General features: G+C 39.6%; 1 protein-coding gene across 17 annotated transcripts in view; it reads left to right on the plus strand.

Moving 5' to 3' along the window:
- ZEB2 (zinc finger E-box binding homeobox 2) overlaps positions 1-26833 on the plus strand; it is a 191425-nt gene that overhangs the window by 40903 nt on the left and 123689 nt on the right. Inside the window, exon 1 of one of the 17 annotated variants that reach the window (XM_023542971.2) lies at positions 5876-15869. The exons of the other annotated variants lie outside the window; for them this stretch is intronic. Within the exon in view, the coding sequence (XP_023398739.1) occupies positions 15836-15869 (34 nt within the window). The 5' untranslated portion in view covers positions 5876-15835. Of the gene's footprint in view, positions 1-5875; positions 15870-26833 lie in introns of those variants that run through there. 17 annotated transcript variants of the gene reach the window in all.

Below are 26833 nucleotides of genomic sequence, written 5' to 3' on the forward strand. Positions count from 1 at the left end.
ATAGAAATCAGCTCACCTGAAACTAATTGTCACAACAGAGACCTTATGCAAATGAGCCCTGGGGTTAGCGTGGGAAAAGAAAAACTGTCGCAAAGATAGGTGACCTGCTGAGCAGGGGGTCTGTTGCTGGGGAAATCTTTGTTCAATGAGTTAAAAAATGTTTTCATTGTTCAAAATCCAAAAAGAAAAAAAAAAAAAAAGCAGCATACACACTCCCCAAGAGCATGGCAAACACACGCCATCTAAAATTCCAATAAAGTAGGAGCCTGCTTTGGAGCGTGCAATAAATCGGGAGTCTTTACACTTTATAAGGGCTACACCAGGAAAATAATTTCTCTTTGCAGGGGCCTTTAAAATTGAGGTGTTGTGCATTGCAACATAACCTACCCTGAAAATTGGCTTGTACTGTCAGGTCTACCCCTGGCCTGGAAGATCTCCCACAGTCTTTTCCACCTGCATTCCAACAGCCTGCCTCCACTGTCAGGAGGAATGTGTGTGGACTAGACAAGCCAGGCCCCTTTTCTCAATGAACCTTACTTTTATCTCAGGTAGAGAAGGGCCAGGAGAGTACCCTACCCTATGGCAAAGAGAGTCAAGGAACAATGGCAATTTCTTGAATTGTGGCTTCTCGAATGTTCACAGAATTCAATGCAATGAAAACATTGTGAACGTCCAGGATGGCTAATGCTGCTCAAGTGATGACACTGGAAATTTAGCATGATAAAATTTTTTATTAAAGAAAAAAAATTTTTTAAATTAGGATTTTCTTCTCCTTTTTAACCCCTGACAAAATCTGTTTACAAATTGGAAATGTTGTCATTCAGTCTTACTACAGCAGTTCTTTGAAATAACCTACCAAATGGTCAACTTTAGCAAACTAGATGAAGAAAAACCATCCTAAGGTAATAATAAACGTTATGATATCATTATTGTAAGAAAGCTTCCTTTGGGCTGTTCATTCAATTTTCAGTTTTTCAATACTGGTGCCCAAAAAGGTATGGGTTAACATGTTGACACTGTTAGTGTTTAACTGAAAATTTCCCAGTGACATATTAAATAATACATCTTCACACAGCAGTGTAAGTACGATACCAAGGAAGCCAACTGGAGTATGCCAAGCTTTTGCAATAACAGAGAGTAGAGATATTTTGCACATAATGATTTCAAAAGAAGAAGAATTTGAATGAAAAACTTTAGGTGAGAGAAAAAGAAAGTAGGAAAGTTTGCATTGCTATAGCTCTGAGTGCAAATGTTATTTTATTTGGCAGATTATTGGATCAAAGAAAGTGTTTTCACTGGGTTTCCTAAAAGGCTGGATTAAAATTTGGACTTGTATCTGATAAGCAAGATCAGGAATTATCTTGGTAGTCACCTCAAAACCTAAAGAAAGTTCAGCTTAAAAGAAGTGCGACTTAATCACAACTTAAATTAAAAAAAAAAAAAAAAAAAGGCATTTCTTTTGTCCCTTACCACTGTCTGAAATAATTTCCACATACAGAAGACATTTCACAGTGGGTATGAAGTACTCGGCTTTCACTCATCAAACTTTAATCGGAACTGCATTTTAGTTTTTGAATAAAGAACACTTAAAAAATTTAGATGCAAATTATTTTGCATTATTCATGCTCTAAGTGTCCTTGTAGATTTAAACACTTCTGAGGCCACCTTGATTCAAGTAATTACCTAGGCCCTCACTGCTCCGTCATGAATAAGGTATTTTGTACAAGAGAAGTATGCACCCGATGAGCTTTTAAAGTGGCTTTACACTGAACTTGTGTATTGCTTCTTGTGCATGACTGAGCCGAACATGCGTCGCAATCTGTCTCAGGTGGGAAACCCTGGCTGAGCATCCATGGGTGACGGGATGAAACCCGAGCGGCTCCCTCCGCACACATGCTTTTCCTTTGTCTCTTCTGAAGAAGCAAAATGTGATTCTCCAGCCCGATTCTAGTAGCTGGTTTACAATCTCAGACAGCAAGAGATGCTAGGGAAAGAAACAAGGGGGGAAGTGGCAGTGACTCCCGCTTAACCCTTCCATTGCCAGAGTTCCCTTAAAATGTCCACTCTTCAGTCCACCTCAGCTCCCTCAGCAAAGATGTCTGTGTAAGGTAGTAAGTCTCCCTGATTTTACATGGCTCCGTACATCTGTCGCCCCATCTGTCTGCCTGGACTCCTTAGCCGTTAGAGCTAGATACTACCTCAACCACAGAATTCTTCACGACTTGGAACTGGCTTCAAACTCAACTAGATCAATCAGACTTGATCTTATAGTTTGAATGATGAGAAAGAGCAACCAAGGAACTGAAGAATGCTGACAGTGGAAATTAAAGTGGCCACACGAATAAATCTATACGTTTGCGCGCACACACACACACACAGAGGTTTTGTAAGAGTTAAATGTAATTGGCTGAAGGTTGTAGCTGGCGTTTGTTACAAAGTGCCCAAGCCTTTCCTTTCCAACTCCGTGGCTTTGAAGAATTATAGGAATTTTATGATGTGCTATTGAAGTTATACTGGCAGAGATTACAGAAAAGGGGTTAAAGTTGGTTTATGGTAGAAAAAAATTATGCAGAAACCAATAAAAATAAACACACTCAAGTAGACTAAACTTGCTGGGCTTTTAGTTTTGGTTTAACAAAGGAAGTTTAAATGAAAGTAAATGTTGCAGCTTTTAGAAAATTAGTTGACACTCATACTTGATCATCTTTACTACACAGCGGTATAATTAATATTTAAACATTCTAATAATGCAGCTTGCTTTGCATGCACTTTTCAGCCTCACAACAGTATATTTTATCTGGAATTGTGCTAGCATTTTCTTGGGTACTACCCATTTTCGTAGAGTTAAATTTAAAATAGAGTAGGGCCTTAGGTATTAGGGCCAGAAAAACATCAATAGGAGAGTGAACAGGTTTCATACATCTCCCAGACAGTTTACTATTAAGGCCAATATTTATCTGAGATAATAGATAATATATAAATTTTGTTTCATTGCCCCCGTAAACGTTTTTAAATGACCTAGTAAGATTTAAGTTATAAAGTTGCATTTGGCTGTTGTCCACTTACCTCTTACTATCCAAAATAGGAAAATTTTGACTAGGTGAGACTGTGTGAAATCAGCAACTGATACCCAAATACAGAATCCGCCATATCCGCTCATTCATGGGGGCATCTGATTAACATAGTAAGGAATTTTTAATTTGAAATATATGAAATCGTATGGAGAGTATTGTCTGGATTATGACTGCTGAATACCCAGGAACTTAGTAAAACAATAAAACTGGTACAACAGAGAGAGGTAAGCTAATTAAGAGAAGACTGAGCTAGTTTATTTTCATATGAGAGCTGTCTTCCTGTTCCAGGCTCAGGGCTGTAGGTGGTAGGGAAAAGTTGTTTCAGGTGCTGCCCTCAGCTCAGTGGCTTTGAAGAGTGCAAGGTGCCCAGTGTTCTTGATCTTCTTATAGTTTGAATGGTGAGAAAGAGCACTCTACTTTCCACCCTAACTTAAGTCTCCTTTAACTGTAACAGAATTTGCATGCACATATTTACTGCTCATTCTTTATAAGTGAGTAGGTGTGCGGAGCTGCAAGTCTATTTTCAGCCTCAGCCCACATTAACCCCTTGGGGCCCACTTCATGATAGGTACTGTCCTGTGGGAGTCCTGTCATTTAGTGAAGCATGAAGCCATAATACATCCACAGCCACACCAGCATTTGGGGGATCTCACTTCACTTAATTCTGTGACGCCTTTGGAGCAGTGGCTTGCACACATCAAATGGCACAAATAAGAGCTGCCAAGTTAGGTGGGTTAGGTTTAAAGGGAAAGATAAGATGAGCGATAGAAAAAACAGTCAATATAAAATAGTACTTGTGTTGCTGTTAGTTGCCATCAAGTCGATTCCGACTCATGGCAACCTCAAGTGTGCGGGGTAGAGCTGCTTCGTAGGGCTTTCAAGGCTGTGAGCCCTCAGAAGCAGGTCTCCAGGCCTGCTTTCTGAGACACCTCTGGGTGAGTTTGAACCACCAACTTTTTGGCTAGTACTTGAGCATTTAACCATTTGCACCACCCAGGTACTCCTAAAATATTACTAAAACCAAAACCAAACCTGTTTCTGTTGAGTCAGAAAACCAAACCTGTTGCTACTGAGTTGATTCCGACTCATAGTGACCCTGTAGGACAGAGTGCTGCACAGGGTTTCCAAGGAGTGGCTGTTGGATTTGAACTGCCCACCTTTTGGTTAGCAGCCTGAGCTATTAACCACTGCGCCACCAAGGCTCCAATATGTAAACAAAGTTCCATATTGAAAGAAGGGATCTCATGAAGTGTCAAGATATGGTTTGCACTAACTGTTTTATTTCTTTATATCAAAAGGAAGTCATTTCCATGGATTCTTGGATATGATCGTTTTTATTTCTGATATTCAGAAACTGAACCGGTAGTTTAGTAGCTTTGTATTTTATTGGGTTTGTTTTGAGAAAGAGAGTTAAGTGAACTCAGCTTGCCAATAACTAACAGCTCATGGACTATTTAAAACCTGCTGTTGAGGTGGTAAAGTTGAGATAAGTTGAACTCAACTGCTGGCACATGTATGGGTTTGACAGATAGGTAAGTCCAAGAGTGGACAAAATTAAAAGCATTTTTCATATGCTAATCTCCACCTGCACAGGAATAATTTTTTTTTTTTTAAAGGAGGCAGCCTACTGGCAGAGTAAATTCATGAGCTATCACTGGCACATGACTTCTAGGAATTGTTATGACAAAAAAAAAAGGATAAACACTTTTATGAGAAAAGTTTACTGTAGAATCTTAATTCCAGAGGGATGTCGTGACAACAATATTATGATAGGAAAAATGACCTATATAGACACACTTTTTAAACCTGAATAATAATCGCCTCCATATGTAATTAGTTCAAAAGTATATCTGAAGAATTACTTTTTTCATTGCAAATAGAAATCAAAGCAAAAAAAAATGGTCTACCTTGCCCTTCAGGTGGTAGCTACATGTGAACTTCTTAGTGAGTGGGAGAGACAGCCAGGGATGTCAATCAGAATCAGCAGATTAACCCACAGCAGTGAAATCTGAGAGGGTTTATAACAAGTAGGTAATAGTTTCAGGCCTCTGTGAGAAAGCATAAACGAAAACTTCATGCTGGGACAAAACAAGGCAGGACATTTGAGGCAGAGAGTGAGAAAACCTTGCTCTTATTATGACGAAGCCTCTGCCCTACTGTGTAAATGCCACTGGGCTGTTGCTAAATGCCCAGCATTTCTCTAGATTTTATATTATCTTCCAAAAAGCTTTTGGAGTTTCCTTTAATTTTGATAAAATATTCAAATGTGTGCATAATTTCTACACTTCAGTTTTGAATGATTGAAAATTTCCCATGCTTGTTGAGTTTCCTTTCAAGTAAGAAGGCAGTTCTTGTAATAAATAAGAATATTGCATTTCATTTTCCCCAAATTGTCAATAAAATAGACCTTTACCTTAATATATAAATTGAAAACTCAGTAATATACTGAAATGGGGAACCACAAAAGTCCAAGAGAAATTTTAAACATTAAATGATGACACAAAAGAAATGGGTGGTTATGGGTTTCTAATATAAGGTCCTGTTTTTCTCTAATAGAAAGGTCAAAGTGCTTATAACCAGGGCAGAATTCTCAATTACTATGTAGTACTCTCTTAGAGCCTATGGATTAAATTCTAATCAGTGTTTATAATATTGGTATCATTTATAAACATTCTCTTCCTTCCTGGGTGGTAAGTAGCAGTAAGGCCAGCTTTAGTTACCCTAGTGGCTGCAACTGCGGGCTCAAACATAGCAATGATCGTGAGGATGGCGTAGGACCGGGCAGTGTTTTGTTTTGTTGTACGGAGTCAGAACCAACTCGACAGGCACCTAATAAACAACAGCATCGACAAGTCTTCTACATGTGGGAGAGGCAATGAAAATATAACAGCATATTTAGGCACTAAGGCAAAGTGCTTTTCTTTGACTTTTCTCAGAGAAAAATCTGTCAATGGTCATTTTACTTTTTAAATGGAGCTTTAAATCCAATGCCATGTGACCAGGCTGCTAACACGAAGGAGAAGAGTCAGCATCATTAACATTCTTTGATTGGAGAGCACTAGGAGGTAGATAAGGGAGCAGCCCAGGCGACCCACCTCCTGGCCAGGGGAGGAGGACAGTGCCTGGAATGTCTGCAATGTGTTTCTATTTTTGTCGCACCTATGTGTGGCCACCCATCTGGTCTGAATCAATCAGTCTCATCCCAGAGCTCTGCTCCTCTCCCAGCTGAAATAATACCCTCCTTCCCCAGTGCTCTGCCTAAAGGAGGGCCACTACTCAGGTTTCCCCACGCAAGGCCTATTAACCAGGCTGGGTGTTTGTAAATATTGGTGAGCTCGGGAGAAGGCATGGGAAGGAGAATTTTGTTTTTATGTTTTTGGAAATATGGATATTGTATAAATGAACTCTGCTCTCCTAGAAATAGTACTTGGGAAACTGGATGAACCATTAAAGATTTGACTCCAGAAGGTAAAAGAATCATGCTTTGCCATTTTATATATGTATATTCTAATTCTTTTTTTTAATGCAGCTTTCATTGCCTTGAGGTTAAACCCTGAATTTTTGTGGTGTTATACCTGGAGAAGATAAAGCCAGGGTATCCAGGGTTGGCCATGAGTTAGCCTGAAGTATTTTCTTAGGCTACTTCACTCTGCTCTGAACTAGAGGAAGTGATATTCGATGTTCTTAACACAGTAACAACCCTACACCTCTGCTTCTAGATCATTCTTCAGGCATTCCTCACTGCCCATTCTGTTCGCTACCAACTCAGTGTCCATGCCTCCTCCTGTCAGAGGTCTACACACCTGACAGCCTCTTGCTTGATATCCTAGTACTAGAGTATTGACCTCTATTAAAAGGGTCAAGGTATTTACCAGTAAAACCAGTCACGCTTTAGGATCACATAGCACTCTTCGCACAAGACACTTCAAAACTTACTGACATTGGCTTCGGCAAATTAAATAAGCATGGCATAAAGTTACCCATCTACCCAGTTTTCCATTGCAGTGGGAAACACCACCCTATCATAGACCTCCCAACTGGGAACCCCAGAGCTATTTTTGTCTCACCATGGTCTTTCTCATTCCCACATCCAGTCTGTTAGCAACCATTGCCACTTTTTTTTTTTTTTGCCAACATTTCCTGAATCCACCCCCTTGCTTTCATTCGTATAGTTGTGGTCTTAGTCTAGGCTTTGGCCTTGGCCCGCTGGACTGTGCAGCCTCTGCCCTCCCTCTCCACCTGCCGGTCTCAAACCCCGGCATAACTTAACGCCACTGACAAACTTTTTTTTCTGTCTTTGTCCTTGGTCCATTCATTTTCTTTAGGCTCCGTTGAGACTGGGTTCTAAATTAGGACTCCTTCTAGTTCCAACCCCTACTAAGAATTTGCATTTCCACCCCAGGTATATGGAATCATTTTAACAAGATCCCCAGGTGATTCTTATGCATAATGAATTTTGAGAACCACAGCTCTACTAGTGGTTCTCAGAACCGGTCCCTAAGGGGCAGCATTAGCATCACCTGGGAACTTGTTAGAAATGGAAATTCTCAGCAGGGGTTCAAATGGGAATGAACAGGTTCTAATGCTCCCTTTACACAGCTCACCCCTATCCAGCTACCTCTTAGTTGGTCCAACCTATTACCCCTTTAGGAAACCCTGGTGCTGTAGTGGTTAAATGCTACGCTGCTCACCAAAAGGTCAGAAGTTTGAATCCACCAGGCACTCCTTGGAAACCCAATGGGACAGTTCTACTCTGTCCTATAGGGTCACTATGAGTTAGAATTGACTTGATAACAATGGGTTTGGTTTATTACCTCTTTATTCAGTCATTCATTGCTTCAGAAACCCTTCTATGCTATACATGTCCCAGATACACACCTAAGTGGGCAGATCCTGAAACTTCGTATCTTTTATTAATTCCTTCCTTTTCTCCCTCCATTCCAGTGTAGCAAAGTGTAGTAGTTGAGATCATGCCCAGGTTAAATACTACTGGCCCCACTACTTGGTACCTATAACACTGGGCAAGTTACCTAACATCTCTGCACCTCACTTTCCTTATCTGTAAAATGGTTTGTTGTGAAGACTCCAAAAAACCAAACCAAACCCGTTGCCACTGAGTCGATTCCGACTCATAGTGACCCTATATGACAGAGTAGAACTGTCCCACAGGGTTTCCAGGGAGTGCCTGGTAGATTTGAACTTGCCGACCTTTTGGTTAGGCACCGTAGCTCTTAACCGCTACACCACCAGGGTTTCCTTGTGAAGACTAAGTGAGATAATTTATATAGAACACTGCTGGCACATAGTAAGCACCATTTAAGTGTTTGCTATTATTGGTACCATATCTCAAAGGCCAACTACCCAATCACACCTCCTCAGATTCCATCGCACTGTGTGCTCTTATTTCATTGCATGTAAATTTGGATGACAAAACAAGTTGGTTTCTTTAATCTGGTTCCAACAGTACCTTATGCCTTAGACTGCAAGGACAAAGTTAACTGAGCATGTCTCATACAGAACCAAGTGACTGAAGAAGATTTAAATAATGTTTTTTGAGGATGAGTATGAAGACAATAATGATAAAGCCGACAGTGATGACGAAGATGACGAAAACATGACCAGATGCTCCTTTGGGTTAATACTCTTTGCTTGTACAGCTAACTCTCCAGAAAGCCTATAGTATTCCCCCCTCAAATTAGTTTTTTTTTTTTTCTGCATCCTGTGGAAGCATGTTATGCGTAAGAAAATATATTGTGCAGTATGCATGAGATTTATTTCTCAGAAAGCAGAGAAATGGTAAGAATTTTAAGTGTTCTACATACTTATTTAGATCGCACATCAGGAGATAAAACAAATGAAAACTCTGACTTGTTAATAATTTACATTTTAGTGGAAAATTTGTACATGCTGTTAAGATACCTCTAAGACCCAACATAGAAAATGCAAATAGCTGACATCCACTGTGCACTGAAGACAGAACCTGAGAAGAAAACAACATCAATTAAAAAGTCTGTATAATCCAAGTGTTTTGAAGGGAATATTGACCATATTTACAAGGCTATAATTACACTTATTCATTTCACAAGGCTCTGTTTTTGGAAGTAACCATGTAGATGAGCTCTTCATTCATCAGGTGTTTCTTGCTGAAAATCCACTGGGCCTACCTCTCCACCTAGGAGGTAGCTTACAAATAGGGGATTTCTTTTCAGCAGGCCACGCCATTACTTTTCTCTAATAGCTTATGCAAAAGTTTTGTGGGGGAGGGAAAAGCCCAAGCCAAAAAGAGAGAGAGAGAAAGAGAGAGAGGAGTGTGCATGACAATAACTACCTCTGTCCCTTTGGTTTTTGTTCTTTTCATGTCACGGAACTTTTTAGCTGTGCTGCCTGGGTAACTGCTCGGGAAGGTTGGAATATCTGTTGTTGAAGGAGGTTTGTGATTGAGGGCCCTCTGACACAACCTTTTGTTGCATTGAGGTGTTTGATCCTCTTTCCCTTTCTTCTAAAACCAATCCCATCCCTTTAAAAAATGGATAACCAGCACTTCTTTTACTTATTGTCAGCTTTTGGAAAGTTACGGTGGGGGTTTGTAGAAGTTTAACCAGTTAACCCTTTGCATGCTGATGTGCTGTCGAGAAATTTTCTTTCTAAACAACGGAGGGTTTTAATAATTGCTTCTGTCAGGTATATACTGATTTTACTCATGCCCTGGCGAGTGAGTCACATTAAAGTCCAGAAATAAGGTGTTTGCCTTCAAGGTCTTGAAATTCTCTGAGAGAGATTCAGGCTTTGAAATGAGACACATCCCAATTTTTTTTTTTTTTTTTTGCTCTAGATCTGAAATGTCTGAGAGTTATGACTGTTACCTGTAAATCTGACAATATATACCAATTTTTAACTCAAGAACAACAGGTTGTGGTAGTAAGTAAAGGCAGAAAGGCTACTTCAAAACTGGGGGGGGGGGGCGTGTAGTTAAATGACCACAAAGCAAGAGAGCCTTAGAATGAGAAGTGTGGGGGCCTTATTCCAACTGGAAAAATTTTCCTTAAGGCTTCTAGATAGTGACCTACATTCTGCACACAATGACAGTGTTTTACGGTGCTGATAGGGTTAATAACCTAACATCATTCATGTAGTGTTTTTTGAAAATTGAATTTTACTGCTACAAAGTAAATATAACAGCCCTCTGGAGACAATATTACAGGCACTTTATTGTTTGCTAAGCTGATGTCATCTTTCTACAGACTGACTTTAAAACAAAGGCAGAACATTTATTACAAATATCACTGTGTGAAAGGAAATCTACTGAAATATTGTTTAGAAGGTGAGCTGATAAAAAGTATTAATACTTGGCTTTGATCATCTTACACTGTAAAGTATGACTTCAAAATGCTTCTCGTGTGATTTCTATTCAGGCAAAACCTTATCCTGGAAATTCCTATCCATGCTACTAACGTTATTTGCCCTCAAGTTGGAATATTTGTTTCAGCTTCCTGCATGTTTTAAGTACATTTTTACTCTCTAAGGCAATTTCTTCACAAAGTTGATGAGCTTTGGCAGAAGAGATTAAAAAGCACCTTTCAAAGATGATGTATGTATGATTTAAAAAACAAAGTATAGAGATTAAGTGATTTCATTTGTATAAGGAACTTTCAAAAAATCACCTGCAAGTGGTAACTGGGAAGTGTGCAGTTTAAATAAGCTGTTTAAGGCACTGCCAAGCAAGCATTCTACATCACAGGTTGCTTGCAATTCAGAGGGTTTGGTTTCTGTATCTGATGCACGTGTAATACAGCGTGAAGTTGTTTGTGGATCACACAGGAGCTTCTTAGAGCTTCATTTCCACGCTGTAGCCCTTGAAAATGTATCAAATATGCAGACAAGTTCAGCTCTTCCTTAGGAGGCACAAGTAATTTGTTTGTAAATCAGTTACCTTTCAAGAAAAGTTAAAATGGGGGAACTTTTCGTTTCTTTGATGTTTTCCCACTTAGAAAGGCAAAGAGCAAATTAATGATCACTTTGAAGCAATAATGTTAATGAGGAGAATATAATTTCATGAGTTACGCTATCTCAAAATAACTTTTCAGGTACGCCATATAATAGCCCAAATGACCAAAATAGCCTGGTGGTGTTTTTCTAAGAAAATGATTTACTGCTCAGCCTTTGTCTCTGAAGTCTGGTTAGAAGGAAAACACAGGTCAAGGAAATTGGGTTAGAAAAAAAGCCTGTTACTGGTTAGGTGTAGAATTGTATGAATAGTGTCTAATAGGGAGTCTGTGGGCACTCGGGGAGCAGCGGAGTATAGACTCACAAGTGCTTGTTAAATGCCCTGTCCTGACTGATGGTATTGGTATCAATCCAGAATGAATCTACATAGGTCTACTTAGCCGGCTGTATAAGAGGCAATATGTTAGTTGCTGTATGGGTCATGCCCATGAGAAAGCTATTAGTACTATGATTGTGATTAAACCAGAAACTGAACTGCAACATTAAGACAAAACAAAACTGATTTTGCTAATGAGTACACTTCTATACGTGAAAATAATTAAAAAAAAAAAAAAACTTACACCTATTTGAAGCATTTTATTCTGAAACTGCCTTTGACTTGTTTGGCAGGGAAGTTGTTTTATATCCAGTCAATTCATTACAATATTCAGCAAATATGAGCTACTTAGCATGTCCCAGGTACCGCACTAGCACTGAGGGTCCAGAGGTGAGGCTTCACAAAGCCTCAGACCAGCGTCAGGAAAAAGCTTGGCAAGGGACAGAGCCTGACGTGTTTTAATATTCAAGAAATGTTTGGTGAATGACTAACAAACAGAGTGGATAGATTAATGATCAAGGTAAGTCTTGATTCAGTGTATACACAAGGAGGGAGTGAGATTCTCTGTCTTGAGTATGTTGGACAGGAAAGCTGTAAGAAAGGACATGGTTGAACTAGCCTTAAAAAAATGAGGGACGTTCACCATGTAGGTAAGAACAGGAATTGTCCACCAGTGGTAGAAACAGCACCCCAGTATATAGTATGATTTTTAGTGACACAGCCCACTTCTGGCCCCTACACTTCTCCTTGCTGCTCTTTAAGGATTGGGTCCTTGTCGTTTCGCTCCCCTCTCCCTGTTACGCTGTCAGAAGTGATACCGCACACACGCACACACACTCTAAACCGTTGAAATTAGTGTCTACCCCCTCAAGAAAGACTGAAAACATCTCATTCGTCTCAGGAAAAGCGAATTGGCATGCCTAGTTCCTACTTTTTATCCATAGAAAACAAATTTTAGCTGTCCACTAAGAGCTCATTTTTGACCAAACACTGTTTTTAAACATCTGGCACATATGAAAGTAAAGAAGTGGGGGCAGGGGATGGTTCATATTTAAACCACACATCAGTCTTGTAATGAAGAGATTTTTCAAACATCAACATGAAATCGGTCAATCAAATTATTAAAGTTACCATTTGTCTCCAACTTAGCAAGATACTCCAACCTGGACAATTTGAGATAGTTCCAGACTCTCTGAGGCCTGTGCCATCACCTGCATAAATGGCACCCAGATTCCTTTCTTCCGCAGCTCTACATTCTGTCCCCTTTGATTTCCCTCCTTTGCTTTCTCTTCTGGGAGGCCTTTCCTCTCTCCTGTATCAGCAGCTCTATAGGCAGATGTGCCTCTTTTCCCATTTGCCAGACGCCCCACCCCCCAGATCTCCCAAACTACTCCCCTTTGAAGTCTCTATTACCAATACAATCACTTTTGTTTCCCTTCCATCCCCTCTCCCACCACTCCAGCTTCTTCTCTCCCTACCCCCATTAGTTACATCTGCTACCCCTCCTATTCAGCCTGTGTTACACCATAATGCGCTTGACATAACTTTAGTTTGTCTGCTGAGTACTCAGTCAGCATGCACGGCTATCTTCTGATTTGTAGGAAAGGGGGCAAGAAGGAGTGAGCTGGCTCAAAAGTCTCTCAGTGATTCCACTCTGCCCAGGTAACCCAACTAAAATGGGAAATTGACAACTAATGATAATGAAAGAAATGGGTTTTAGTTAAGCGTATGAAGCCCACAAACTTGTTTCCTGATGCCTGTGGTAGATATTTTTTCGTTCATGTGGTGGTCAGATGGATCAGAGAATGTGGAGATGGATGGATGAGGGAGGTACGTAAAATAATTGCAGTATTTGTTAGTTGAATGAAGTTCCTTCCCTAGGATCCATTAGTGGATTTTTATGGGATCGGTGAACCACCAGACACTGCATGTAACGTTTTGTACATTGGTATATTTCCCTGGTCCATATGTTTAATCAGATTCTTAAAAGGCCATGTGACCTCCCTCCCCCAGAAAGGTGGAGAACCACCAATGTAAGTAAGGGTACCTATTTTGTGTTTTTTCTGTGGTTTGCTTTTTTCCTACCATATTTGAACATCCCTCGTGATCTGAGCAGTTCAGAAAGTAGAAGTACAAGGTTTTAAAAGAAAAAAATGCATCTTCTTTCAGAGGAAAAATGTTTAAACCTCCTACCAGGTTATACAATTCACATTTTTTATTTTAGTTTTACTACAATTCAAAGACAGGCCTTTTTTTTTTTTTTTTTTAAAAAAAAAAACAATGGGTATAATCACACATCTGAACATAAGAATTAGTTTTATGCAGTCCCATAGAAAACCAAAATCTTAAGGAACACTTTCAAAACAACCAGAGAAAAATAAACCATTCCTTATGTCAGTCTTGTTAGAGAGGGATTAAGAAACTGGCAATTATTTTGGCGACCTTAATTGTTGCTCGGCAGGAAAATATGTAATTAGAGCATGTTCCCAGGCCTGCACACCTGCAGCACATCCTACAGTATAATGTCAGCTTTCAGTGCCCGCCGGTGCCAGGTTCTAGCACAACCAGGCACAGTGACGCTCTGAGAACATTTCGGACTCTTGTAATGTGGCTTCTGTGTATGAAAGAAGCAGGCATTTACACTGTCACACAATGGAGTGCATTACTGCAACACTGGTTTCATTATTTTCTGACGCCTACCTTCAGCACTGCCCTGGTTTACTCCGTTTGAGGTTTTATTGTTACGGTATAATAGTCCTGTACATTTTTGAAATTCTCTTATTATTCAGCTTATTAATACAGTACTGACTTGATTATCAGGCTGCAGTTGTACAGGGAAAGATCAGTGCATTAGCTAAGTCAGAAGCTGAGTAAATTCTTGGGATAATGAGAACAATTGTTTGACATTTTTTATGTCAAAAGATGGGCTGTGGTAGTTCACTATATAGCTGTATTTTGGAATTCACTCAATATTCCCTATACGTTGTTGAGTATTCATTTTGCATAGAGAGCTTAAAATATGCCCCCACTGATTTGAACATGTTGCGGGGTACGGGAGGATTCCATTTTGTCTCTTACTAGCTCTTCTTTTTCTTTTATTGGCCTTTTTCAAGAAAGACACTCGGATGTTAGGAAAAAAGTAGTTAAAATAAAGAAACAGTATGCAGGATGCCTGCTTTCCAGATAAATTCACTAAGCTGGCATACTGATAGTTAACAGACTTTTCCCCCCTAAGGGAGATACACTGTATTTTGCTATCTGACATGTTGTCATATATAAAGAAATCAATTGGTAATTAAATGATGCACCTTGTGAAGATGACAAAAGGCATTTGGTTGCAAAAAGAGAACTGGGTTTTGAGGGGTTTGTAATGAAGGCCTAATGACTATTCATAAGAGATTTTCAGTCCGTTGATCCACTTGACTGGAAAGTTCTGCCCTGGAGAGTTAGTGCTGTCAGTTTCTCTCACCTCAGAAAGCCGCCGCAATCGACGGTGTAGAGGATGAGCGAGAAATTATCTAGTTGTTGCTCTAGGCCTGTCTTAGGTCACATGCAGAAGGCACATCTGGCTTCCTGTAGGTGCCACCTCAGGACATAAACTTTGACTAATTTTTAAACTATAAATATGTAGGAGTGACACTGAATAAGCTACCTTTTATTCATATTTCCTTTATTTTAGCATGCGTGGTAGTTGTGTGGTGAGGCTGCCATTTTGGCCTTATTTTTCTTCCAATCTTAACAGTTACATGTTTGCTTGTTATGCTGAGAGTAACTGTTTTCGGAAGCTGACAAGGACCAAATGAAAACAGCCTCCTTACGTGAAATCAAACCATCATACCTTTGTGGTAAACATGCCAAATATGCCGGAAGGTCAACTGAAATGAGTTAAGAGTAGTGCTCTTGGTGGGTGCTGGCAAAAGGCAGCAAGGCATCTAAATTTATATACATGAGAGTAGATACAAAATTCCTACCACATAAAGAAGATCTACAGAACATTATTCCTCCAGTGTCTCCAGAAAAAGAAAGAAAGAAAACACACCTTCAAAAGATACCATTACTGTCAACTATGGGACAGGCACAGTACGAGCCTCGAAGGATTCAAAGATGGAAGAAACAAAATCCTAGGCTTCTCAGTTTACTGAGGAACAGACAAACAAGAAAACAGTTATACTCTAACATAGAAAGAGCTATGGTTGAGTTGTATAACAACACAGTCTTAGAATCCAGGAATGGGTTTTCTAAGAACTTGGGGGGGTCCACAGGTGACATAAACATTTCTAATGCATGGTATTCATTCATTGGCAAAGCCAAATTAGCCAATGAAAAGGTGCATTGGGGGAATCAGGTATCCTTGTTGCATCTGTGCTTACCTCTAGAATTCCAACACAATGGTCATGGCCAGTGATTTCTGCCCGTATTTACCCTTGGAAAGCGGTCCTCCATGTTATCTTATCAAGCAGCTCACCTAATCAAAGGTAAACACATTTATCACCTCATTAAGGCTTGTTTTATGGCCACTCGAAAGTGGTTGTGGACGTGGAAATACGTGTCAGAGTTCCTTGTCTGGAACATCTTTGAAGAGGACATTATGGAAAACTACGGAGGCTTTAATCTCTCAATGTTGAAATAATTAATATATATTTGAGATGATGTCAATGTTTCTAACTTGTGTATTGTGCACAGAGTTTTGCTGCAGTGTTTGCTGGAGCTGCCAAGGTGGACCAAATGAATAGACAGACTCCAAAAAAACAATTATGCTTATTAATGTACATTGATTGCTTGTTTAGGTTATAAAACAAATTAAAAATACATTAGTATTTAAACTCTTTAAAGCTGAGCTAATGATTGCTCGTAATATAGTGTCTAGTAAAGAATATTCTGTAATACCTGTAAAGCCCAGCTATGTTATCTAATTAGTAGACTTTGATTTAAGTGGCTATAATTATAGAGGTGAATAGTTGCCTCTCTAAATAACAAAATGGTAGATTTAAATATATAAAGATGTTGACTTGATTATTTAATATTTGTAGCAAAGGCAAACCACCTAAATAGAGAGATTAATTCCACATCAGTGCAACATTAAAAGGGAGAGAGGATGCCAAGAATCCCATTAATTTGGGATATAAGTGCCTGAAATTTCCTCGAAACATTTACACCAAAGAATACCAACAAGACAGTATCAAGCAGTGCTCCCTAAGGATAGAGAGGTAAGGCAAACATGATTTTAAACTGCACAATATCACAGAATAAAATTAAGTATGGCGGGTCCCAGCAGATACTAAGCATAGCCCTCATCCATTGAGCTGTGAGGCACTGGCCTCAGTCAGCATTTTGTATGTACATCGACTCTATTACCCATTTCTCCATGAAGCCTTCCCTGAGTATTCGCTCTTTCCTTCATTCTGCCATGAATCCATGAGTTCAGCAAAGATGGTGCTACTTGAACCATAGCATGTCACTGTTTTATCGTTGTCATTCTAACATGCATTTAGATTAGGTAAGTCTGGTGCCAAGAAAGCTTCAATACATATTTGCTTAGTTGAATGGCCAGTGTAAAAGGAAATAGAGGACCTCTTGTTTTCTTTCTATAACTTACTTTGGCTGTTGCTTTTGAAACATACGTTCTTATCCCCAATGAGAGCTCGTTAACTTCCTTCACGGACTGTCTTATGTGTTCCATACTTCCTAACATGAACTTCAGCTGAATTGGTTTCAACAGTTTTTTGGCTTCTCACCCTATTTTCTTCAAGGCCTTTCAGCCATAAACATCGAGTACCCTGGTGAATAATCAGTATGTTAGCCACCGTTTGGTTGTCCCTCTTGACTTTTGGGGGTTACCTTTGAACATAGGCCAACTGCTCAGAAGGGCTTTTTCACAAATTGTTTACCATGGCAGTTGCTACCCCATTGGGCTTTTCATTCCTAATACATAGGCGGAGAGCATTGATGTCAGAGTAACAAATAATGTGTACAATTTTTTAAAACACTAAATTTACTGAATTCCCATATTATGTTTTCACGCTGCTCTTTCAGAAACTATGCTAATACAATACTCCTATAAACCTATCTGGGCCCTGGCAGGCCCTATTGGAACTAATGGGGCCTGACAGTTCTTCAGTTAAAAATTATACATGAGGGTCACTTTCCCTTAAATTATCTATTGTATGCCAGCTGTTCACAACTGCAGTGCTTCACTTTGCACTGCTCAAAATGTCTGATGTTCTCATAATATCCATAGCAACTATTCTTGTGGATGGCACTGAAGTTAGTACAACTTTCAAGTACACCTTCATGGAAATCACACTAGAGTTGCATTTTCCATTTACTTTATTTTTTTCTGAAAAAAAAAAAAAAATGTTTAGATGGGGTTTTTTTGCCTGCTTCATGCCATAGCACTTGAGTTATATCATAATTTCTCATTTGCTGCCCAACTTTATTCTATTTTTATATTCCTAAATGATGCAGCTTTAAGTGCCCGTGAGTGGCACTTCCGTGCTGCGAGCTCTGTCAAAGGCAACCTCAGACAGATAAAACTGGTTTTTTGTTTTGTTTTTTCTGGGGAGGGGAGAAAGAGTCATTACCAAGCGCCTTCTTTTGTTTTCTAGGGCTATTAAAACCATCACCAGTAGAACCATTTAAAAGAAAGAAAAAATTCACCCAAGTCCTGTGTCAAGTCTCTCTTCTCAAATGTTCCTCATTACGACACAAGAGCTGTCTTTGGATTATAATTAAAATGGGGCTTTGTTTTTCTTTTTTCAGAATGTCCCCAAGAGAAGTATTTTCCCCAAAGTTATTGGAACTCTTTTACCAACAAGCATCTGGGATTTTAATAAGTCTATTCCCTCCATACAGAGTACTGGATGACAGAAGAGAGGATGTGGTACAAAGGTTACACACTCAGTGACATTTCTTTGCCTTATTGGTAGAAGTGGGGAGGTGGGGTGGGAGGATTTCCTTTAATTATGAAATAAGTGTGACATTAGTAATTATTTCTGTAACCTGGTGGAAACACTGTATATTTAGGGCCTAGTTTCTAGCACATGATATCATGTGTGTGTGATAAAACGGTGACCTGTGCTTTCTGAATTTTTTTGGCTATTAAGGAACAAGCAGATTATAACTAGTTGCTGTAGAAACCTGGTCATCTGGAGGCTTATCGAGAATGTATCACTGTTTTCTAAACCTTGGTGGATAAGCCACCAACTGCAGCCGTTGGACAAGGTCACATACTGGTGGAAGCGATACGTCTTTCCGCTTTCCATTGTGTGATCGTCCAGGGTCTGGGGGCATTAATATGCAACGGTCCTGTTTTTCTTTCAGAAGGACTTGTAAACTCTTCAAACAGGGGCACACAGTTGGCAATTGTTGCGGTACTGAGTGGGTGTAGAGAAGCTAGGGCTGCAGCCTTGTCCAGTTGCAGACAGAATAAAACTGACAATGATGCAATGGGCCTGGCATGTAGACAGCTCTGTGGGCTGGATGAATGGTGTGGCTCTCACCGTCCCTCCGGTGGTGCTGGGCTCCGTAATAGCTAGCATAGGAAGGGTGGTGAAAATTGATATGCACTATTACTACGTGTGTAAAACTTAACACTGGGGCCATTGCACAGGTGGGGGGTTCCTGTTTATTGATTTTTATGACTTTGTTAGAACATACGCTTAATGCTTTTATACACCAGGAGCTCTGGGAGGGCTCACCTTAGGTAATAAACCTTTCCGTACTTTGCGATCACTCACAATTTACATGGGGACCCACATTATCCAGTACAAAGCTCAGCATCCCCTTTCTACTTGGTTTAGAAGTGCAATAAAAAAGGCGAAGAGAATAACCATAGCACTTACTTCAAATTTCTTTAAAAACCTGTCCACTCCTGCTATGAAAATGGCCCCTAATTCTAATTACTCATATTTCCAAGAAAATTAGTCACACAAACTTATGTTATGTGTTGTCTGAGAGGCTGAAAGCAAATTAGGTTTCCAATAAGACAGTACATCAAACAAAGTAGCATGTTCTTGTTGCTGATGACTTTTTTTTTTTTTAGAATTATGGTTGGACATTTTTGGCAGACAGATTGTCTTTTGCTCTATCAAAATGACAGTTTCTTTTGTAACTGCTACATTCATAATTAGAAGGAGAGACGCAATCTGCCCAATTTAATATACTAAAAGAAGTTTAGAGGCTCTGCTAGTAATTTCATTATTTTAAAATTTGAATTAATTGTCTTAAAATAATACAGTTGAGAAGTCTAACTAGTCGGATTATGGAGAAAGGTTTATTTTTCCCCTTTAAAAAAAAAAAAAACTCAGAGTAGCACACTTCAGAGGAGATTAAAATTTCCTTTTTATACCAGGTGCCTCTTCTAAGATTCAGAGCAGGACTGTGAATATTCATCCTTGGAACAGAGCTGAGAGAAGTTGTAGGGAAAACCCTGGGAACAAGGTCACTTTAAACAAAAAAGTTCTCCAAGTTTCCCATGCTTGTGAGGCTGGCTGGGCTTAATTAAAGCCAATGGATGACCAAAAAAAAAAAAGAGGAAAGTAAAAAAAGAAAAAGCGAAAGAAAAGAAAATGAAAGAAAAAACAACCAACCACCCCCACTTTCTGGGCCTCCTTTCACATCCCATACCTTAGCTGTGGACGTTCAAGCTCTTTTTAAATATATCAGGAATAGTATTTCTTAAATCCCTTGCTAGTGTTGATGTGCCCATGGCTCAGTATCATTCTTCCCCATTCCACAGTCTCTAACCTACGTCACTTGGTGGCCCTCCCTGTAACACCACAAACAAAAACAAACCCAGAGTCGCATTCGGGATGAAATCATCATAACATAGCGACCTTGTTCTGAACGTGACGTTTGGTTTCAGCAGCCCTCTTGTATGCAGCCCTGGCCAAGCTTAACGTTTCCTGTTGCCTCAGAGGGTAACCTTTCTTCGTATTTTCTTCAGGATCTCTCTTTACAGGTCTCAGTGTGACGCACACCCATGATGCACAGAGGGCCAAAAGTTTTGGCGAGCTAAAACTCACATACATGGAGAACCTGTTTTTCTCTATCAGGGAAATGAAGCCTGCACTCATTTTAAAGAATACATACATAGCAAGATTTCTTTTTATCCTTCCTGTATGATTTTTGTCACACTCAGCACTAAAGGAAACAGACTCTCTTTTGCTCTGTTACCTTATTTTGTTCCTTAGCTAGCTGATTTTCATCTCTATGTGAGCCACCAGTCTGAATGTGACACAGATTTTTAATAAATTGCTCCATCTATGAGTCGCTGGGTGTTTTTCTCTGCCACAAGAAATTACAACATGATGTACCCTGTACATTTTTTTGGCATGTTTATAAGACAGCAGGAAATTTTTTTGACCCTAAAAACTTTCTGATTGTAAGCTGTGCTCTAAATCTACAGGGGCTTCGTTCCAAGTCCCACGCTCCTTTACACGTATGTCATTACAGACCTGCAAGTGAGAAGGCAAATTTCCCCATGGCAGTTCTGAAATCTGCCAGAAGGCTAGGAGGCCATGGACCCAGAGGGCCGATTATACCTGACACCTACATTTCAAAATCTCCTCTGGAATTTTAGTAGTTCCATATAGCCTTTTCTGTAGTCCTGTGTCTTAAAGAATTGACATGTTGTACCATTCTCATTCATCTTAATCTCCTTAGTTGTATATCAAAAAATATGCACATTTATATACTCCAAGAAGCCAGGGATTAAAGCACATTGTATTTTAACACCGCTTCCTCTAAGGTCTCTAGTAACTACCTAATGCTTAAGGCTTTGGCTGACATGAGTTATCGGGTTACATTAGCCTTTGTAAATAGTTCTATTTGTATATATGTGTATTTATATGTGTACATACAAACGTGTGGTTTAGGGCTATGCTGACAGATTATTTTCTGTGTGTCCGTTTATTATAAGCAGCAGGCAAGCAGAAATTTCACCTCATTGCTCACTCAGGTCCACATCATTCAAAAAATATTGCAGAGTTTCCATGCTAAATTAAATACATCCGAGGTTATGTCTTTTATCAATTCTTTATTTTTGGTATCTCGAAATTCTGAAGTCTTCTTCCTTTGTCTCAAAAAGGGAAACTGCTGAAAGCATTTCCACCTGGATGTTTGAATTATTTAAGTTACAGGAACCAGACCTGTTCCCTCCTGAGTAGTTGTGGGTTTTAAAGGCTAAAATTGCTTCATCATGCCAAAGTGAAAGTATGCATAAATTATTTAGTTAAACCTGAGAAAATACAGACTTTTCCCAGTGATCTTTCAAGGGCTGCCTACTTAAATTTCAGAAGAATGGGCAGGATTTTTTTTTTTTTCCCTTAGAAAATATAAGTATCTACTGTGTCTTCTGTCAGTTGAACTGTGAACAAAATTACCAAATGATGTTGTTTTTTTTTTAAGTCCAAGCCTCATAATACCCAGTGTATCTATATCATGCCCAAGGTGAACACTGTGGTATGAATCAATACCAGTAAGACTCATCCAGCTAGCAAGAATTGCAAACCACCACTGAATGTATTCTTATGAAAATCAGCTAACTTGCTACAGGCCTCTCCCTGATGCTAACGTAAAAGTTGGTGAGCTTTTCCAATTCAATTTCTTTCCACCCAGAGTTTATAGTTAGTTATAAAAATATAAACTAAGGTAATTTTAAGGTGTTATAAAAACTTAGTTAACATTTTTTATTTGCTTTCTCTATCTCTCGCTCTTTATTTTAACTCTAGTAAATAAAGATGCCTGAAAATGTTTAAGTAGTGTGTGGTGGTGGGGGGGTGTGTGTACATGTGTGTATAACACACACACACACAAACAGTTGCCGTCAAGTTAATTTTGACTTACGGCAACCTCACGTGTGTCAGAGTAGAACTGTGCTCTGTAGGGTTCTGAATGGCTGATATTTTGGAAGTAGGTCACCAGGCCTTTCTTCTGAGGTGACCTGGGTGAACTTCTATTTCCAGCCTTTTGTTTAGCAGCCTAGTGCTTTAATCATTTGGCCATGCAGGGATTTCAGGTGTGTATAACATAGATCACATGAAGACACAATGAAAACAGCCCAGAAACAGGGGTAATAAGGGGTCAGTTTCAAGTCAGTTACAGTCTATGATATTACTTATCTGTTCTCTAAATTAGTCCTAGCATTAATGTCCCAACTACATTCTCATGGCTGAGGGAAGAATAGTATTTTTAACTGAATACCTAACCTCAAACCTTGAATGGAGCATTAACTGGGGCAGTAAAAAAAAAAAAAAAAATCAACGCAAAAAGTATTTACATGAGTTATTTAGTACACAGCTGTCTGTTCACTTGTGGGATCCATTTTGCATTTTATGTTCAAATGAATTGGGAGATGAGAGTGAATATCATAGGAGGTCAGCATGTAATGTTGGTGACTTATCTGTGAAAAAACATTTTTAAAAACGCTTCAAGTAAATTAAACCTGTTGCATCCCAAAATGATGGGCGTAACTTATCCCATTAATCCGTGTTTAACATATTGCAGATCAGGTACTCTTATTACACCTAACTTGCTTTTTCGATGACTTCAGCTCAGTTCTGTAGTCCCTCCCTCCCCTCACCTCTGCACAGTTGTAGCCACTGAGTCAGAAGACCAAGGACGTTACACTGGCACTACCAAATGCTACTAAATAGTTAGAAATCCGATTTTGACTCTTCGGTGCTGACTTTGTATCCAGAGGTGATGAGAAGACCACAGGTGGAATATGGAGTCATATAGGATCGGGGGTCAGGAATCAGATACAGATTGTGACACGGGGCGATTGGGGGAAAAGTAAGTTCAATGTTCGGACTCTCATTTAACGCATCTATAAAAATCATGATAATCCTAATACCCCCCCCGAAGGGTTTTATGAGGATCAAATTAAAACTATCTACAAAAGGGCTCAGCTGTCAGTATTAATCCATAAGTGCCAGGTATTACTACATAATCAAACTGTCCTCCTAAACTTTGGAGAGGAAAGGATTTTTAACACACACAAGAGACTGTGGAAATAGAAATATTATTGAAAGCCTACAGGGACTAATAGTGCATTTTATTCTACACGCATTTCTCCTGGGAGAGAGAAGCACACCCCTTTGAGGACTGCTGTCTGGCCATGACTGTGGTGGAGAGCTCTGAATGTAGGTGACTGTGAGAGCTGGGGTGATTGAGAAGAAACGGGAGGGGAACTTTGCAGTCAGGTGACTTGGTTCTAACTACAGCAAGTTCTTAGATCCCTGAGCTGGCCCAAGATGAGAGAATAGTCAGTAAAGAAGTCTGGCACAGTGACCAGAAGTCTCAGTGTCATCTGATTGTGAAATATGCTTGTTTGCATACTCATACAGTACGAGAGCTTAAGCCCTGGCCACTGTACCAATGACTGTGCAAGAACAGGATCTAAGATCAAGGGCTTTTTTGACCAAGGAAGGAGGACTTGTTAGAGTTACTTTAAGGAAGTCTATTGGATAATCCCACCAAACACATTGATGGCATCAATCATGGTATTTTGTGTAATGATTTTTCAATACCAAATACACAGTATAGTGAAAATTTGCAAATGTTTCCCATTTGAGTCAGTATTAACCAGTGATAGAAATGACTGGACTGGTCCAAAAAAGAAAGGTATTAGAACTTGCAAACTTGTCTAACTCCCACTGCAGTTGCTTGAGGTATGTTGAAATGAAAGAGGCCAAAAAGGGATTTACAAACATTTTTTAAAAGCTTAAAAAGCCCATGTACAGTAGTCCCCCCTTATCCACGGTTTCAGTTACCTGTGGTCAACCGTGGTCTGAAAATATTAAATGAGTAGTGTGTGACATCTCAGCAGTTCCGCTCAGTCCCACCCAGGGACCACATTCACAGTTTTATTACAGTATATTATAATTGTTCTATGTTATGATTCGTTATTGTTAATCTCTTATTTGGAAAACCTGGTAGCATAGTGGTTAAGAGCTACGCTTGCTAACCAAAAGATCAGCAGTTTGAATCCACTAGGCGCTCCTTGGAAGCTGTATGGGACAGTTCTACTCTGTCCTATAGGGTCGCTATGAGTCGGAATCTACTCGACAGCAATGGGTTTGGTTTGGTTTTTAATCTCTTATTGTGCCTAATTTATAAATTAAACCTTATCATAGGTATGTGGAAACCCTGGTGGTGTACTGGTTCAGAGCTACGGCTGCTAACCAAAAGGTCAGCAGTTCGAATCCACCAGGCGGCACTCCTTGGAAACCCTACCGGGCAGTTCTACTCTGTCCTGTAGGTTCACTATGAATCAGAATCGACTCAATGGCAATGGATTTTTTTTCCATAGGTTTGTACATACAGGACAAAACATAGCATATATAGAATTCAGTACTATCCATGTTTTCAGGCATCCACAGGGTCCTGGGATGTATCCCCCACAGATAAGGGGTGACTGCTGTACTTATTGTTGAACTAATTATGATAGGAGCTGGAAGAGTTACTCATACCCACTCAACTTAAAGTAGAAGCCCTGATGTAGCACTGCAGCCCTGGTGGTATAGTGGTTAAGAGCTTAGCTGCTAAGCAAAAGTTGGCAGTTGGAGCCCACCAGCTACTCTCTGGAAACCCTGTAAGGCAGTACTCCTCTGTCCTATAGGGTCACTGTGAGTTGGAATCGACTCCATGGCGGTGCATTTGGTTTTTGGATGGTGCGGTGGTAAGCGTCAGCTGCTAACCAAAAGGTTGATGGTTGGAACCCACCAGCTACTCTGCCGCCAGAGAAAGATGTGGCAGTTTGCTTCCCTAAAGATTACAGCCTTGGAAACCCCATGAGGCAGTTCTACTCTGTGCTATAAGGTCTATGAGTCGGAAATTTGACGGCAATGTTTTTTGTTTTGGAGAGGGGGTGGGGGTTTGGCACTTACATTTTAAATTGTTGTTTCCCTTTCTCTTACACTACTACAAGAGAAAGGAAATGCCTAGGCAAATAAACTCTGTTAAAATAACTTTACGGTTGTGACACAGTTTGACAAAAGCAAAGGAAATTCAGAGTCACTGCTCACACTCTTCTCCGCTGATTCCACTGTGGAAAATAAAATGCTTGAAAACAATGACAACAACAAAAACCCTGGAAAAAACTTGGAATCGGCTGTCTTAAGAGACAAGCGGCTTAAACACTGAGTCTCTCTCTGGCTTCTCCATCTTTGAGTTTTTACAATGGAGTTGCAATGTATGTGTTCATCATAGAAAAGCTCAGAGTTAGAGGAAACTATTTGGCTGAGTACTGTTTACAAAATATGTCTCCCTATCTTTTTTTTAAAGATCCTGTGATTTTTAACTCAAAGTGGTAACTTCTTGGGGGTCAATAAGCTACCTCGAAATATACTTTAAGTAGTAATGATGACTTCCTAGGATTTAGGTTAAGATACTAAACATCCCTTCTCAACGACACTCTAAACACTATCGCATATGGCTAAGGAGAGAGAGAAACATTTTGTCCAATATTTCATATTCACTACTGCTGTGCAAATAATACATCTAACAGAAAGGTGATATATCATTTTTATTAAACTTATAATATGCTGCACAAATAGTGTTTACATAGAAGAGTATAAAGTTAATTCCCTCTCGGGAAGCATTTCTAAAAATTATAAATTGTATTTTGAGAGCTAATCAATTTTTTCTCTCTCTCTCTCTCTCTCTTCTGACTTTATAATTGAAGCCTTCGAACTGCACACTTCCTCCAAGTATCAGAAAGCAAATATCAATTGTGCAGTTATAAAATCAACTCTTAATTTTCTTTCAATGAAGAAGCAGATAGTCAGCCTGTAAATTTTACCTCTATGACTATGGAGCGGCAGAGCTATAAATTTAAAACAGTGTGCAGGTTGGTGGAAATTGAGGTCCAGGCAGCAAGGCATGTCCATAAACTTTTCTCAGGTTATTGGAACAGAACGAATCAAAAGCGGTTCCTGGTTGTATGATACTCTGTTTTGATAGAGCAGCCTGCTTGTTGTTAGCAATCCAAGTGCAGAGGTTAGTCAGAGCAGAATGTAATTTCTAGCAATCTGACAGACCTGCGGATTGAAGCGGCAGGTTTTCCCTTCCGATTTCAGGGAATTGCTTCTTACTGTGACAAATGATTAGCTGTTATCTCTGAGTGAATTTGATTTCTACAAGCAGCTGAGTCAGGTAACTTTGCAGCATTTGAGGGGGGTTTTTACAGGAAATGAAATCGGCTCCCTAGTCATATGTGGACCAAATGAAATCTTCCCTGTCAGGGCAAAATTGTGCTTTGGTTAATTGGAGGCAGATTTAGCATAGAGGGTGTGTGTGGGGACATGAGTGTGGGGTGAGTGTATGAGCGGGTGTGTGATGGTGTGATGATGTGGGCAGACACGTCCACGTGTACACATTCACATACGTGAAGGATCATCTCATGGTTTCTCTCCTAACTTTGAAAATCCTATATTCA

This window comes from Loxodonta africana, chromosome 6, assembly GCF_030014295.1.
Source record: "Loxodonta africana isolate mLoxAfr1 chromosome 6, mLoxAfr1.hap2, whole genome shotgun sequence".
Classification (NCBI taxonomy): Eukaryota; Metazoa; Chordata; class Mammalia; order Proboscidea; family Elephantidae; genus Loxodonta; species Loxodonta africana.